Genomic DNA, 17,353 nt, shown 5'->3' on the forward strand with positions numbered 1-17,353 from the left:
TCGTGGAGACTGGAGAGTGCCCCATACCAATTGGGCTTTCGAATTAGAATGGGCTTTTCATTTAAACTATATTTTTTAATAACTACATTAATGCCCTTTTTTTTGGGGAAAGAATAACTAGTACTTTGAGTTTTAATTACGAAATATATGTAGGAACTAGTTATTAAAAAAAAAAATAAAATAAAAATAGATTGTTATAATAAGCCGATAAATAAATCTATGTAGCTCTTTGTGATATTTAATGCATTTTATCTGCTTCAAAAAAAAAAAAAACTTTCAACGCCTAGAAGATGCTTCCATAAAAAAAGGTGTTTTTTTAAAATATTCTGATTCCTTATGAATTAAATGCTTCCACTACCTCAAGAATATTCAAGTTCAAAATACTTTTATAATTGTTTATTGTATTTAAAGTTGAAAGAATTTCGATTGGCAAAATAGTTGCAGAGGTAATTAAGAAATTCGGGCAAAACCTTCTAAAAACTCATTAAAAATATTTTCATAATTTTTTTTAAAATAAAATCTCATTCCCAATTTTGCACATAAAATAGATCAAAAAGTTCAACGATTTTTCTCCAAGTTGTCGTTTACCAACTTGATTAAATTTTCAAATAGAAGATCCATATATTGATTGGAGAATAGTTTGTAGGGTTCATTTTATATATCTCCACCAAAATCTTAAATTTGAGATAGAAGAGACAAGAACTTAAATCGATATTTACTTTTTTTTTAGAAAATAAACCCATATTAACTTAATAATACATCAAACAATAAATATTTATCAATATACGTGAGTTCAACATTTTTTCAGTAAATACATGCCCAGAAATATGATAATAGTGTGGTACGATTTTTCGAGTCAATACGAAGAGCTCCGGTCTAAAATAAATGACTTGACCCGCAAAGAAAAACAATATATAAAGTGATAGATCCAAATTGGTTCTTGCAATCTGCTAGTACGTATTCCATTTTCAGAGGAAACAGTGTTCAAGTTCAGCAATTTGAGAGGGCTCGAATTCAAGATGCAGATCTTTGTAAAAACCCTAACTGGAAAAACCATAACGCTCGAGGTCGAAAGCAGCGACACCATCGACAACGTCAAGGCCAAGATTCAGGTCCGATCGTTTTCCTATTTATTGCTGCAGTGTTTTTTTTTCCTCTTTTGTCTCGATCATCATTTTGTGTCTTTTCGAGTGTTTTATCAAATCATGCTTATTGGGTTCGTTTCTGTTCCTGTTCAGCTTGTTGTTTAAGTTTTTTTTTTTTTTTTTTTTTTTTTTTTTTTCTGTTTTTGTAGTTGGTAATGATGATGAATGAACTAGTTGGATTCTGGCTATTTGTTGTTATGTTGATGTGAGGATTAGTTTACGTCGAATTGTGTTTACTTTTTAAAGGAGCTTGATTGATAGTTGTCCAGTTGCTGAATTCTGCCATGATCATGGATGAATCTTGGTGGGAATATATGAGTGCACTAGATTATGATAAGCTTGAAAGTTACTGATTGGTTATATACAACTATTGGACGTTGTTCAGGTACATGTAATAGGTAAAATTTTGATGATTGTGTATTACTTAACGAACATATCGAGTTGGGAGAGGGGGGGACGTTCTATGGTAGCTGCAGCTTGTGACTTATCTGGCAGGGTGTGATTGAACAATCACCCCGCCCTAGTGGAGAAGATAAAAATTGTATTTTGTAAGAATCGATGCCTGTAACCCTCGCTTTTCTCCGCCAAACCTTGATCTCCGGATCCTACCCTAGATGCTGTTGGGGAAAGGTGGAATACATGCGATAGAATACATATACTTGACCATTTCTCCTCTTATATACCTTTTTTTTTTGGTTGGGGGAATGGCTGGATGGTAGTGCTATAACACAGAAAGAAAGATTCTGTTTTGGTTTCTGAATTTTAGGATGAGGTGTGCATTTTTTGTTCTATAATACCTGTTTTGTATTCTACAAATAAACGAACATGAGAATTACTGGTCTTAGGACAAGGAAGGTATACCTCCAGACCAGCAGAGGCTCATATTTGCTGGTAAACAGTTGGAAGATGGCAGGACCTTGGCAGATTACAATATCCAGAAAGAATCAACTCTTCACCTCGTTTTGAGACTTAGGGGAGGAACAATGATAAAAGTCAAGACCCTTACTGGAAAGGAAATTGAAATCGACATTGAGCCTACTGATACCATTGACCGGATCAAGGAAAGAGTTGAGGAGAAAGAAGGGATTCCTCCTGTGCAACAAAGGTTTGTGACGGTTTCTTTAATTCATTTAGCATTATTGTAAGCTCTGTTTATTTTCTCGCTGATGTCGAGATGTTCTATGCCATACCAATCAATGTTTCAGCACAGGTGCCAATAAATCCTTTTACCTACTCGTGGGTAACAAAAGTTCAAATTCACAATATAAATCTCCACTTATTTTGATGGTTTCAACTTTCAAACTCCTTGTTATCTCAAATTTCTTTAGCTGCAGAACCATAACCTCAAATATTGGAGAAATAAAGTTCAGATATAAAACAGGTATTCTCCATCTATCATTGCTAACACTATGAATCTGCCTCGTTTTCCTTCAGGCTTATATATGCTGGCAAGCAGCTTGCAGATGACAAAACTGCCAAGGATTACAACATTGAGGGTGGTTCTGTTCTTCATCTTGTTCTTGCTTTGAGGGGTGGTTGTCTTTAGACAGCTACTTGGGTTTTTCGAACAACTTGTGATGAACTACTTAAATTTGATGTACTCTCTGGAAACCAATAATTCTGGTTAAAAACCCGTAACATTCTACCACTCGGAAAGTTTTATCTTACATCCTCTTATGTATTTATCTTCTTGGCTTGTGTTCTTTTACAATTTTGAATCATGTAAAGTCTCATCGTTGAATCCTCAGATTGGATTCAGCGTTATATATCCATGTACGGGTTTTGGCCATCACTTCAACGTGTTACATAAATTTTCATTTCTTGGCTCTTGCTGGAAAGTGAGAATAATTTATGCGTACATGACACTTATCGAGTATCGAAGCAATAGAGGTAATATAGTAGTTAATTATTATATTTTTTAAAAGGTAAAATTGTTTCAAATCTTCGTACCCAAACTTAAGTTTGGGTTCAATCTTTGTCAGAAATAAAAAATGTTTTTTCATTCTTCGACCAAAAAAAAAATGTTTCTACGTTCTTTGAATTTACTACCTACATGTTCTAGACTTCTATCATCACAGGTGAAAATTTATACAAAACATTAAAAATTTAATACTACTGTGTGATTATTTGAGTACCGACCACATTAGATCTAATACAATTTTGTCAATACCAATACTTGTTATATGTGTTTTGCTATTCAATTATCATATATTAATATCAAATATAAAACAGTAATATTGTAATACCCAAATATTCATATAGTAATAATCTAGTATCATAAAAAATATTTGTACCTTTTTTTTTCCACACATGTAAAAAGACGTAGACAGACAGAATGCAAGAACATTTTTTTTTTTTTAGATCGTTAATGTAAATCGTATATTTTTTTGAGTAAATGCAACTTTAATTTTGCATTTGACGATTTAAAGCAAATTTATCGTTTTTTTAGAAGTTAAAAAATAATGAGCCATATTTTATTTTATATTTAAAACCACAACCATTCGAATACTTAATTTACTGTCTCGTATTAATAGTGAATAAAAGATATAGAAGCAACACAGAGAGAGCACAACCTCCAACAATCTGAAATATATGGCAACAAGATCTTCAAATAAATATATACCAGAAGGCTATAGAAACGGTATAGCAAGTACTATTAAATACGAGTCACTCATTAAGTTGGAAATCTAAAGTTAAATCGTTCTTCAGGTCTAAATCACTTCTAAAATAAAGAGATCCCAGCCAGACTGGGGGCCTATGTTTTTTCTAAACTTCAGTAAAGTTCAACTTTCTATATATATATATATATGTCGGGTATTCGCTACGTCCTCCACAAAGTGTAGTACCAGATGAAAGAGGTGGGAACAAACCGCGCCAGAGACATTTTCAACTCTAACCAGAGTTACTATTCGAGGGTTCGGGCTGGTTAGCAAGAAACCGGACCACAACAATGGTTATGTTATCAGCGCTACCTCTCTGATATGCTTCCTGCATCAGCTGTTTCGCTGCTTCTTCAGGTTCTTGGATCGGTTTAGTCATGGAAACAGCTTCCTGCGAAAAAAATGTTTTACATATAATAAAAAAAGTTGAATACTTGTGCCTCAATCAAGGTGAGGACATCAAATATGAGTGTGGAACCAGAAGGAAGCGGAAATCAAAACTCTCCCTAAAAATATTGAAAGTTAGAGTTTTTTTTTTTTTAAATAATGAGTTTTGCACTGTCAAAATCCATTGAATCCCCGCACCCCTTCTCCACCAACTGAAATACTAGGTTGTCCTTGGCTTCAAGAATCAAAATTATTGTTCAGATGTGTCACCTCGTTCGTTACTACATCCCAAAGTCCATCACTTGCGAGGATAAGGAACTCGAGGGTCTCATCAACTTTTTCCTCCTGTGGAATTCAAACAATGACATTGTTTGTCAGATATTGGATTTCGTTTGCAGCTTCCTATACATGCAGAAAATGTTTTCAAATTTCTTTTCGATAGAGAACATGCTATAATCTGCTAAAAAAATCTCAAGAAATGGCTACATACTGCTTCAACAGTGTCGATTTTATCCATTATGCACAGATTTTTTTTACCGAAATTCTTACACCATACCCTAATTTCTGGATCAGCAACCACATACTGCTTCAACAGTCTATCACCAAATGCACGAGATACAGCCAGCACTCCTCCAACTCTCCAAGTTCCTGCAGGCAATATCCAAAGAAAAGAAAAAAAAAAGCCAAAAAAATAATGACACAACATTCCGCAGAAACCTTAGATGAATAGAAAACGGCCATCTTTCTTTACCTGCCCACATCACAAAACCTCCGGCATCTTCAATCCGCTGCCTCTCATCTGTCTGGTCTGGTTTGTGATCTCGAGAGACAGCAATGGCTGCAAGATATATATAAACGGTTAATCAAATCATGCAGTATACTCGGAATATCTTGGAGTAACGAATTAAAAAGATTAATGGCTAATCGGCTGATCCAATGGTGTGACGTATTATAGTTCGATGCATTTATGGCTCCTGATTGAAGGTTTTGCTAAACTCAGCACAGATGCAAAGAGGTCTTTGGTTTCCCCCAAAAAAAAACTAGAAAAGAAAATTATGTGGGGAAGATTGAGTTTGTTTCAGTTTATCGAAAAGAAATTGATCCAAAAAAAAGAAAAAGAATCCTTGTCTGTCTTACCCTTGCCACCCCTGGAAATAACAGCCCTCGAATCCCCGACATTTGCTACCAGCAAACGGTCCCTGACAAGGATTGCAGTGGAAGCAGTCGACCCAGCATCCCTATTCTGATTGTTTTCTGATTTCAGGAATTCCGAGTCCGTATGACGGTATGCATCAGCTGAAAAGGGAAACATACCAAAAAAATTAGGTAAGAGCAAGTAAAATATTTACTTTTAGAGTGCCAAGGCATAACCATAGTGGCAATACAATCACATACCTATAGCAGATTTGGTGTCAGAAATAAACTTTGGGTGCCTGATCAGATTGCTAAAAAGGTTTTGCTTGACATATTCTGCAGCTCGAGCTCCCCCATGACCTAAATAACAAAAAAAGTGGGTATATTATGCACATAAAGTCTCCAAACTTACCATCTCTCGACAGCAAAGATATATCATGAAAATTCCAAAAACTTTTGACATGATACAACAAACCAGACAGCAACTGTTCATCTAAACTTATGGAATTGTCATCAAGCCATATGGTAGTAAAACAAAGACCTTAAAGACCTTAAAAGGGTAAGGTGGAAGAAATTTTGTAACTCCATATCATAAATGTTTAAATTTTAGGTGGTGCTTGGATAAGAGGATTTGATTTGGAGAAGGAAATGAAGGATGAATTTGAAATGACACATCTCTTGGTTATATTTCAAATCCATCATAATTACCACTGCATCAACATGGATCAGCGCGAGATGTATTTGAATCTACCCAACATAAATTCATCAATGCAATCAAAGAGATTTAAACTCCATGAATTTGCAGTCTATATACTCGAATCCTTCCATACAAACGCAACCTTAATGAATCATTATTACTGACACTTTATTTGAGTAAAATATATAGCAAACTCGTTGTGCATCCTTTACTTATTATAGTAATATTATACTAATGAAAAAACTAAAGTTATCGATAGCTATTGCGTATAACATTTTAGCCACTTATTGGGGCTAGAATCTTCTGTTTGACTGGAAAAAGAAATCACATTCGATCATATCCAAGCTCTGTGAAAGCTAAAACATATTGAATTCGACGAAAAATTTATGGGTTCTATAAACCGTGGGTGAAAGGATGGGTTCTTTTCCCAAAACTTTCACCTGTGCACAGAACAGCATAAATGAATATGAGCCAGTGTCTAGTATGTGGGGTGTGTGTGTGTGTGTGTGTGTGAGAGAGAGAGAGAGAGAGAGAGACCGTCAAACACTCCAAAGAGACCAACTACCTCCCCCTCCACACCATCAATCCTCGTCTCGTAAAAATCCTCCATTGAAGATCTTTTACCTGGAAAACTCGAGAATCCATAGCTAAATTTCCCATTGTGACTGCAAGAGAGTATGATACATCAAAGTTACACAGCATTTTACATGACCTTTTCTTCGTTGCATAATAGGAATATCACCGATATCCTCGAAACCCCTAACTTCAATAGTGAACAAATTTAAGAAACTAAAGGGAAAAATCTCAATTAACAAATCATAATGATTTAAACTATAATCATTATATTATACCAATTTAAACAGTTATAAATAACAAGACTATTTTCCTTGTTAGATTTACGTTATCGGTTATCAGATTCCTGATATCGAAAAGGACAGAAAACTTATAATCAAAAACGACAAATTAGTTTCTCAAGTTTTTTACGTGGCAGACAGCTTGATCTCAACGGTATCCGCACACGCACATTGACAAACATAGCCCACGCTAAAGTTTTCATTCTCAGACGTAAGCAATTGAATGCTGCCTCATGGTGTATGCTTTGAAAACTCAATTACCAAAATTCTGACACGTGAAATCAAACCCCAATTCTCAGCCAACCCGACAAAAACTAGACCGAGGTTTTCAAAACAGCAAATCAAAGTATCCACATAAGACGTCACTGAACAAAGCCACCGACACTTTAACCTTCCAAAAACAAGATTGACACACAAACCAAACAGAAAGGAAATGGACATTTTATCAAGTCCATAAAATTCATCATCACATGCAAAGCACAACTGCAAGTTCAAATTTAGAACAAGAGTATGCAAATTATTAAATTAATTCTATACACACTCGTACATACAACTGTAGGGCCCAACTCAAATCAGCCAAACTAACAAGTATTTGGGGTAAAATACTAACCAATAACTCTTGATCTAAGGCTTTGGCAAGAAAATGGCAAAAATCTCAAGAAAAATAAATAGAACGGCTAAGACAAGAAAATACCAACCTGAGGCCGCCGCCACTGACCGGGGCATCATCAACATGGTTTTGCTTTGTTGATTGTGGCAACACTGAATTCAGATAACCCATATAACCAATATTTACCTTAATCTTTAGATTTTAGTCCTTTATAGCTTTTATTATTTCTTTTATCTTTCCAAGTCCAATGAGAAAGTCATCAAACTTTTTCCTCTTATATCTGTGGCTAACAAATCTAGACAACGCAAATTGGTGTAAAGAAGAGCATAAATGAAGAAGTCACACCATGAGGTGATTTCAATTCCAATATCAGATTTCAAAATCCAACCTGCCAACCAAAATAAAATTAAAAAAAAAAAAGACAAAAGAAAAAATCCCATCAAACTTATTATTCGTGAATAGATTTATAAGAAACTACAGACATTATGAAGCATAAAAATGAAGAACTCCCAGAATTTCAAGGTTAAAGTTTAAAACATCCAAGAAACGAAAAAATAGTTGCCTGTGTGCATGTGTATCTGTTAACATAAATCAAAACCATCAAAAAAATTTTATCTTTCCCTTCTACTTATATTTCTGGGCTGTAAAAATGAAATACGGTTCAATAAACTTCTTGATCACTTTGTATCATTTTTGCACATCGAAAATAGAATGCTATATTTTGATTTCTGAACGTATTTGTATATAGAAATAGGAAGATGGAGAGACAGCGGACCTGGAGGCTGGAGTTGGAGAAGAAAGCCATCACGAGAGAGAAGTTTTTCATTTCTTTTCTGGGTTTCTTCGCTGCCACCATAATTAATTTTATTACACCGAATTTCTTACAATGTCCTTTCCCCGTGTTAATTTTATGAATAAAATTCCATTATGATCCAATAAAAAATTATTTTTTATATCCAAAACATTATTTTTAAAACTTAAATACAGTGATGAATCGGATCAACTATTTTTATTTTGAGACACTCATTTTATAATTGTCGAAACGATAATAATATAATAATTATTATTAAATCATCATTATTATTATACAAAAACTCATACGAGATAATCTCATATATCATTTTTTGTTAAACGTATTTCTTACTTGATTCATAATAAAAAAATATTATTTTTTTTATCAAAATATTATTTTTTTTATTTTTTATTTTAAATATAAATAAAGCTGACGAGTCACATATAAAGATTCATGAGATCGTTTTATAAAAAAATTATTATTATTATTAGTTTTAGTTTTTTTTAATTGTAAGGATTATATTTATTTAGTTTTGAGTACTATATTAGCCGAAAAATGAGGTCATATGAGGGGAGAGTCAACGACAAAATTTGGTGTAACTTGAATTGCGGTTGCCACACACTTGGCTCCCATGCATAAAGAGGTGTCCATTCAAAAAAATATAAAAAAATTCCAACCATGCTCAGATAATACTCTATTTTATTTACTCTATTTTATTTTGGGGATTGAATGAATGCATGAATGCAATGATGAAGTACCTTCGTCTTTTTGACTAAATGAATGCCAAGTATTCAGAAAAGCGATTTTTTTTCAAAGAAAACTAATATTAGTGTAATTTAAAGAAATGCAGCTGATAAAGGACTGATAAAAGGATGATTTTTAGGCCTAAAATGATTAATATTACTAGGCGTTAAAATACATCAAGTGTTACCTTTATAATTTATAAAGAAGTTGTTGCTCTCTCAAAAATTTTATACAAGATATTAAGATAAAAACACAAGGAATAACGGTCCGATTTATTAGTGTAAAAATGATTTAATGATTCGTACCCAAGCTGCTTGAATTGATGATATTTCAGCATTTTCCAGTCATGTTCTTTGGCTGTCCATACTGTGAATTTATGAATTTATTACTTGTGGTTTTAAAAGTAAAAGTTTTGATATAATTCGTACCTTTTAAACCTTTGTTGGCGAATTTACTTTGGGCCGAAAATATAGGGTTTAGCTAGACTAACTCGCAGCAAATGATAACAGAATAATGCAAAAGAAGAGAGAAGCTTTTTATATCATAAATTTGGAGGACCATCCTTCACTGTCTTATGAATAATTCTTGACATACAAATCCATAATGCTTCTGGCAATTTGTGGCGAGAATGTGATAATAACGCTGACACTATATCAAATGCAAATATTTGAAACTCCGGTTTCAACGCAAGGCGTACGCCCATAGCCGTCCACGCGTCTGGAGCCAACTTCACTGCATTTCTTAGAGATTGAAGCCCGGTAACCACTCTTAGCAGCATTTTGTGACCCTGTGAATTAAAAGAGAATCAGTAAGGTAAGTAAAACAAAATTATAGAAGGCAGAGAAAAAAAACATGAATCATGGGGTATGCAAAATTGGTTGAGCAAATAGGATTTGTATGTCATATCCTCCGGTATGAGAAACACATCCAAGGAAACAAAAAACACTACCAATTGTACAGTAAGTTTCCTGAATTTTAGGATATTCAGTAAGTTTCCTGAATTTTAGGATACTCACACTTGTAACTTGAGAGACGTTTCCTGGTTTAATAAGAGACATCGTGGCCCTAAAAGTAACCAGGCTGTATGTTTTCATGAATTCAACATGTTTACGAGGCAAGACAAACCCAATTGCGAATCAGGCTGCTTGTCTGCTATGATAATGCAGATAGCCAAATAACTAGTGTGTGCAACATCTTTTGTGAAAGACATGGTCCATTCTCTACATGGATGGTACACGAAGTGGAACACACGATTATATTGACAAACACCTACACTGGTCGATATCCATTCCAGAGCTAAATGGTAGGTTGGCATGACGTAGGTTCAAGCAAAAGACAATAAAAAGCTTATTGAGCTAACCTAAGCCATAGTATTTACAATCTGTAAGATTTTGTTTTCATAATATTCCATATGATGCACGTTTTCCAGAGATTCGCTTCCATCATTAACAGCTAATTGAGAAAACCAAAGCGGGAGATTTACTGTTTGCTTGGTTGTTCCACATAATATTTTACATCCCTCGAATAGAAACAAACATATTACTATTTATTTTCATTCTCTTCCCTGAAAATATGTTTCTCCTCTTCACATCTTCCAACACAAGCATTACTTGTTATTATTCAAATTTTTCATCGCCTCCCAAAATTATCATGTTATTACATCACTCTCAAAGCCCCCCCAAAAAAAGGAATTTTTAAATTTAAAATAATTTTATATCATAAATTCATAATATGACATCATTATCCATGAAATTTTGATACTACTTCGTGCCTATGAAGTAAAATGTCGGCCTAAAGCCTGATAAACACGAAACTTCATTTCCTGCAAAACATTTCTATCTGTTTCCCTAATCGATTTTCTCAAAAACTCCAAAAACAAAGCAATCAACAGATTAGTCCATTCCAAAAATATATTCTAAATCTATAACATCAAACGTGATTACCAAATCATTCTTCAGAAAAATATCAAAATGTAGTATTTAAAGAATATCTAGAACCTTGAATATAAAACAGCTTCATAAATATTATTTATTCAAAAGATCTAATAGAGACAAACCTCTGATTCTGATTTTTCAACTTGAAGTTTTTCGTTGGAAAAGCAAGAAACTACTTCATTGTCAAGAAATGTGTCAGCTGCCTTGAGGATATCCCTAATAAGAAAAACTCGTACCCTTGATCCTTTTTTGGACAAAATAAATTGGAAAAGATCCTCAGTCGCAGATACTACAGCACGAATATCAAATGAATTCCATCCTAATGAACTTGAAGAAATTTCTTGGGGTTTTGATGTCTCATTGACTTGAGAAGCTTGTTCTGATATTGCTAATATCTAAAAATGGGCAGACAAATAAATATTGTTAACAAAAAGGAATGCTTGAAACCAATAAAGATAAATATTAAAAAACCTCTACATGAAGCTCAATAAGATTAGACCATGCTATGCAATGTAAACAGTTACAGCATGCTGACAAGAGAAGTGTGAGATCACATCACCAATTTTTCTAGCCGATTCCATCTTACAGAGCCATCATTACGGATCAGGAGCTGACCCAAGATTTTCCTCATATCTGGACTCGGGTCGACCAACAACCTACCAATAACAAATGGATATGCGCTCTCCACAACTTTAAAATCAGGATCCAAGATTTTTGCAGTTCCTTCGAGAGATCCCAGGGCTCTTATCACAAGGGCATAGTCCGGAGGAAGAGAGAAATTGAATTCATACATAATATCGTACAGTTGATTCATTATTCCCTGAGTCCAAACAGATTGAAGAAGGATAATATTCAGAGGCACTATGAACTAATGAGCAAAGAAACGACAAAAATGATTGACAGATCTGCATATTAGTTTCTTATCATACTAATAACATCCTTCAAGCAATTTGGACGTACTGACCTGAAAATCTTGGGATAGTTTCGTTCCATCACCAAAAGATGCTTGCAAAGCATCCGAGACCGAATGTATATCAACCCCTTCAGGTAAAAATCCCAGAGATAAAAAATCATTTGCCAACCCCAAAGAGTCACGATTGACAAAGTGCACAAGCTGACACAAACACCCATTCCAAATAAGTCAAACATGGATCCTATTTTCATGGAAAAGAGGACAACAATTGTTCTTACCACTCTAATGAGTCCCACACGATAGTGGCGTGGAATATCACCCATCATACCAAAATCAAAATAAGCAAGGGACCCATCCGCAGTGGCTACAAGATTTCCAGGATGAGGATCAGCATGAAAAAATCCCACCTCAAGCAATTGCATCAAAGAGCAAGACAAACCCTAAACGTTGTAATAAAGGATTAAAAATTTGTTTACATACACCAACTGGCAGAAGTATTCAACACCGCATGACTGGAAATATAATAACATAAATCCTTTAAAATAGCTAAAGAACTAGGTGACTAAAAGCTAATGAAAAACATAACCCAAATAATAAGAACAAGAACAAGAACGCAGAGAGCTCATCAGGACCTTGGCAACTTTACCTCATGTATCAGTTTCTTTCGATTTAAACAGGCCTCTCTCAGACGATTTTCATCCGTAAGCTTGATCCCATCAATCCATTCCATGGTTAGCACATCTTTGCAGGTTAAATTCCAATATATTTTGGGCACTTTTATACCACTTGCTGTCTGATATGCCGTGTTATCTTTTGGATTAATTTTGCCATTACCTGGCGGTTGACAATAACATTTAAGTTGAATGTTATACTGATGGATACCATACAACAGGAGATTGACTTAGAAAGGAAATACTGAGAGGACAGTTGTATCCGTAGCTTAACTTTTAACCAGAAAAACTGAGAAAAAAATTTATTGGTTATCATAAATAATAGGGAGACAAGAAAATTTTTGCCAAATTCTTTTACATAGTAAGATCTGGAAATCCAAAAATAGCTTTAATACTTGGTACAAAAGCCAATAGAGTGTTAAGTTCATATACAAATTCACGCTAGCACTCCGAAGTAATTTACCCGCAGAATGAGATACTAATCTAATTTCACTTTGAGAAACCGGATAACCAGCATTCAGGAACAGATGTAACATCTTATACAATGTGCAGAGGAATACGAAGCATCAAATAGAATTTCTCCATGCAGTATGTTAAACAAGTTCCCACGGAGTACAGAAAAAAGATGCAATTATCCGAGCTTCAGAAGAACGTACTGGGGTGACAAGCATAGAGATCAGCGAAGCGCTCAGCATTTTGACCCTCCAAGATGTAGTCAATTTCCTCAAACATATGTCTTACCTATCAAATCAAGCAAAATCAAAGAAATTGAATCACATAAATAGATAACCTAACCCAAAGCTGGTGTTATATGACATGATGAAGTTAATAGAATTTTCATGGTTAAAATCATCTTCTTAAAGTTTATATTTGTTTCATCGAAATATAACATGCATTACTGAACTATAAATTAAGGATAATGGCAGACAAGGGAACAATCCATATTCTGATAATATCCATCAATCTTCTCAATGAGCTGAATCCTGCTATACAAACTACACCCATAAGAACAAATATTCCACACATTAACCGTGCTCTGCCTTTTTAGCGCAGTCTTCTCCTTAAGCATGTCATTAATTTGGTAAATTTAGCTATTGTTTCAGTGTGTTAAGTAGTGCAGATTTTGCTTGAGTTTATAAACAAAATGTTATCTTTCTGGGTTAGCATAAAAGTTTTATGCCTCTAAAAGTATCAGCCGACTAAGAAAAGATCAAGATATGTGTAAAGCATATGAAGCAAAGAAATAATCATCTCTTCATATCAGAAAATGGAAATAAACTGGGTAAAGTTCAAAATGCCCCAAGCTCTCGAGAAATCGAGAATTTTTAATACGAACTGCAACAATAAAAATTCAGGATCCAATTCTGTGCCACATAAAAAAAACACATCTTAAGTGGGTCAGAGAAATGAGCAAGAGTTCAGGCATCAGCCGGAACTGAAAGAAACTCATCAGCCAATCCAACAGAATTTACTTCTGGTTTGTTTACGACAGAAATGCCTCGTGAATGTGAATCGCATGTGTTTAATGCTAGTTAGAGTGCGTACAAATTTTCTTGGAGAAAACGTGATAGCCATTATAAATTACATGTCTGATGTCTTGAGGCTATAAAAAATTTCACGATCTAGAGGCTCACCATTTCATTTACTGCTACAATCAGATCTCTGCGAGCTCTAGCGAATCGCTTTAGTTGACCTCCAATCATACGAAATAATAGGGCATCAAGGGTCAGTAAATGTGACATACCCGGCCGCTGAACTTTGACAGCTACTAGCTCTCCAGAATGCAGGTGAGCTGCAAAACTTGAAACGACAAACACAAATTTAGTTAAACTAGCTACAGTCATCCACAGCAGACCAATAGGGGCTGCTACCAATGTGAAATGGGAAAAAAGGCCCTGAAAAACCCAGACTACATTCAGGTGCATAATGGAAAACCTACTTCAGGTCTCAATTCTCTAACCTTTGTAGACTTGTCCTAAGGAAGCTGCCGCAATAGGTTCCTCACTGATATCGGCAAATAACTGCGACACAGGCATCCCAAATTGCGACTCAATGGATTTAATAGCAACATCCGTTGGAAATGGAGGTATTTGGTCCTGATATTACCGCTGGTTTCAGTTGATACATAGGAATCAATAGAAAACCTCATGGGCCAGGTTACATGAATGCGAGTGAGAAAATTTCTGTAGCCCATTTCAGTGCTCAAGCAACCGTATGGAATAAAAATGGAAACATGGTTGTACCTGTAATTTAGCAAGTTCCTGGCAATATACTGTAGGTAAAATATCTGGTCTTGTGCTCAAAGCCTGTCCAAGCTGCAAAATCAAATAGCGCATTGTATAAAACAGTACATCTACATCAAATTTGCCAATAAATAATGCTTCATCATAGAAAACTTTGAATATAAAATTTGGCTCCAGAACGTCTAATGTTCATTTATTATCCATACTGCATAAGGTAGTCAGCAGCTAGTAACATGCCCAAGAAGAAAAATTGATAACGTACTGCAAGACCGAAAAAATGCAGCTCTTCATGAAAGAAGCAATATGATGCAACAGCAGAGAAACAATAGGATAAGATCATAAACTATAACTTGCCTTGACGTAAAAGGGACCCAAGCGAATAAGAGTTTCACGGAACTGAAAATGAAAAGTTTGGGAATGCATTAATCGGATAGAAAATGACAGGTAGAAGCAGCAATAAATGCAGTAGCAGATGTATAAAATTCATGTTCATCATAAATTATCAACTTAGGTATTCGCAATCTAAAGAATAAATACAAATGCTTTGTCAAACCACATTTCAATGTTTCAGCAAAGATGATTAACCCAATACGTTATAAGCCGTTTTGGGAGATGAAGTATTTTCACTTCTTTTGAGCTAAGTAAAAACCAACCTTAACCGAACGTTTTTTCATATCTTGGACAAATAAGCGCCAGATGGTTAGCTTCAAGACATGGAATGAAATTATTGCAGCTCTATACAAAGCCAAAAATGGGCCGAAACGGTAAAACATGGAAACACTTTTCAAACCAAGAGCAAGTCCAAATTGTGTTTCAAGCGACTCTTTCCTCAACTTTGCATACTCCGCAGATGGCCTTTCAGCATGCACACTGGAATAGCCACTGGAAAAACTGCACCAAATCCAGTACAGAAAATATGAGAAACTCAAGAGTATGATCAAAATTGTTCAATAAAGACTATATGGAAGAATTTAATCAAGGGCACTCCAGGTAAATGGTTATTTGAATTTTGAATATCTAAAAGGATGCAACTGGTGAAATGACGGTCCCCACACATAGCATTCAAAACTTAGGTAACAACGACATCACTTGTGGTATTTGATCGATTTCTGATGCATCGCAACAGAATTCATGGGCGATGGATAGCTCAAAATAGCAAAGCCACACAAACATATTGCAACAGGCCGTGGAGCAATAAATATAGCATTCTAGTGTCATATAACGGGTATCCCAGAAACACGTAATAGACTAGGATACCGCACCATATTGTCTTCCATTGTAATCCTAGCTCGAACAACCTTTCTTTCCGTGACAGTTCATGGAACTATGGGTGCAAAAAACGTCACACAATATTTTCAACATACCCTCTTGCGACAAGATCTTTTGGACCTTTCGAAAGCATCCACCTCCAGCGGGTAGTCTCATAAAAATTCTCTTTCGGAAGAACTGCAAAAGCCCCAACAAATATGAGCATCAATGCATACTCAACAGAGAAGCGCAGGAAATACAAGATCACGCATTCACAAATCTAGAAAGCGTAAGGCAAGGAAAAACTTTCTCAACCCCATTCATCTAATTCCACTGGGAGCTACCAAATCAACAATAAATTTCAGATAACACTAGATACAGCAACAACAGCGAAAAATCACCACAACAACAACAACAAAAAGCCAAGAAAGGAATTACACGCATGGTGAAGTGGAAGACGATTCCGTCTGAGGCACGCAGCAAGGCTCCTCATCGACACGGATGCCGCATGTATGGATTTTCCTCTATTTCTACAAAGATCGCAAACTGTTCGCTAAAATGCGGAAGCGGAAAGTTATGTGCTTAACAGAGAGCGGTGGCGAGTGCATCCAAGTTTGATTTCGTACTCGTGGCTCGTAGGCTGCTCTAATTGTTGACACGTAGTACATTTCGTTTTATTTAATTTAATATTTAATTAATAATTAATTAATCAGGTTATGGATAGGCCCGTAATTATACCAACCAATTTTCGAAAAATATAAAATAAAATATTTATATAAACCAATCACATTAAAACTGTACAATCAATTACATCTAATTATTCAATTTATTTTTATATTAAGACATGACAATAAAATCTAATAAAATTCAACTTATGTAAATTTGATTGTTGATAACTTGATGTCATTTCGGTTTCTGCTACATTTTCTAATTTCAGGGAAAAGATTATTTGTCGGGATATACGCAAAATAATTACAAGTGGATTACATGAGAGACGGGCCCGAGACTAAGCTCATGGGCTATTTGGGCCGACCTAAAACGGATTGTCCGAGCTCCTACTTCTCCGTCTCAGGGCTTCTGTGCCGTTGGTTTCAGTTTAAAAAGAATTGGTATGGATTTTTTTGTTGCCTCCATACAATGTTGAAATCATGCATGCAATTATATGCCAAAAGTCTTGTGATGAATCCAACACTAAGGAACACGTTTTCATTTTGCATGCTTCTAATCTCTCCTTCATCTCAAGATTAGCGTAATCACGTGATTTTTTTTTTTTTTTTCATAAGCCATGTGATTGGGCCAGACAATTTATGTATAAAACTC

The 17,353-nt window shown here is 35.0% G+C and overlaps 3 protein-coding genes across 4 annotated transcripts; 1 reads left to right on the forward strand and 2 right to left on the reverse strand.

Moving 5' to 3' along the window:
• The first annotated feature begins 842 nt into the window (after positions 1-842).
• LOC140891733 (ubiquitin-NEDD8-like protein RUB2) lies at positions 843-2,828 on the forward strand. Its single transcript, XM_073300357.1, has 3 exons — positions 843-1,112; positions 1,991-2,250; positions 2,580-2,828. The coding sequence occupies exons 1-3, from the start codon at positions 1,020-1,022 to the stop codon at positions 2,689-2,691; spliced, it is 465 nt and encodes a 154-aa protein (XP_073156458.1). The 5' UTR covers positions 843-1,019; the 3' UTR covers positions 2,692-2,828.
• Positions 2,829-3,782: 954 nt separating this feature from the next.
• Positions 3,783-8,370, reverse strand: LOC140878771 (probable protein phosphatase 2C 59). Its single transcript, XM_073282392.1, has 9 exons — positions 8,263-8,370; positions 7,576-7,875; positions 6,561-6,688; positions 5,588-5,686; positions 5,330-5,488; positions 4,944-5,030; positions 4,749-4,840; positions 4,463-4,537; positions 3,783-4,196 (listed from the first exon to the last, which is right to left on the reverse strand). Exons 2-9 carry the CDS (start codon positions 7,656-7,658, stop codon positions 4,038-4,040), a joined length of 882 nt encoding a protein of 293 aa, XP_073138493.1. The 5' UTR covers positions 7,659-7,875; positions 8,263-8,370; the 3' UTR covers positions 3,783-4,037.
• Positions 8,371-9,535: 1,165 nt separating this feature from the next.
• On the reverse strand, positions 9,536-16,658 carry LOC140882169 (uncharacterized). Of its 2 annotated transcripts, XM_073287984.1 has the most exons (14): positions 16,472-16,658; positions 16,150-16,231; positions 15,439-15,676; positions 15,140-15,181; positions 14,786-14,857; positions 14,503-14,638; positions 14,177-14,334; positions 13,199-13,283; positions 12,518-12,705; positions 12,150-12,311; positions 11,923-12,072; positions 11,518-11,778; positions 11,081-11,353; positions 9,536-9,811 (listed from the first exon to the last, which is right to left on the reverse strand). In XM_073287984.1, exons 1-14 carry the CDS (start codon positions 16,524-16,526, stop codon positions 9,566-9,568), a joined length of 2,148 nt encoding a protein of 715 aa, XP_073144085.1. In that variant the 5' UTR covers positions 16,527-16,658; the 3' UTR covers positions 9,536-9,565. The 2 variants fall into 2 exon arrangements, with proteins under 2 accessions (XP_073144085.1, XP_073144094.1); XM_073287993.1 differs by lacking the exons at positions 16,150-16,231; positions 16,472-16,658 and having other exon boundaries at positions 15,439-15,489; positions 15,576-15,677.
• Positions 16,659-17,353: the final 695 nt, after the last annotated feature.

The sequence above is a fragment of the Henckelia pumila genome, chromosome 1 (assembly GCF_033568475.1).
Source record: "Henckelia pumila isolate YLH828 chromosome 1, ASM3356847v2, whole genome shotgun sequence".
Lineage (NCBI taxonomy): Eukaryota > Viridiplantae > Streptophyta > Magnoliopsida > Lamiales > Gesneriaceae > Henckelia > Henckelia pumila.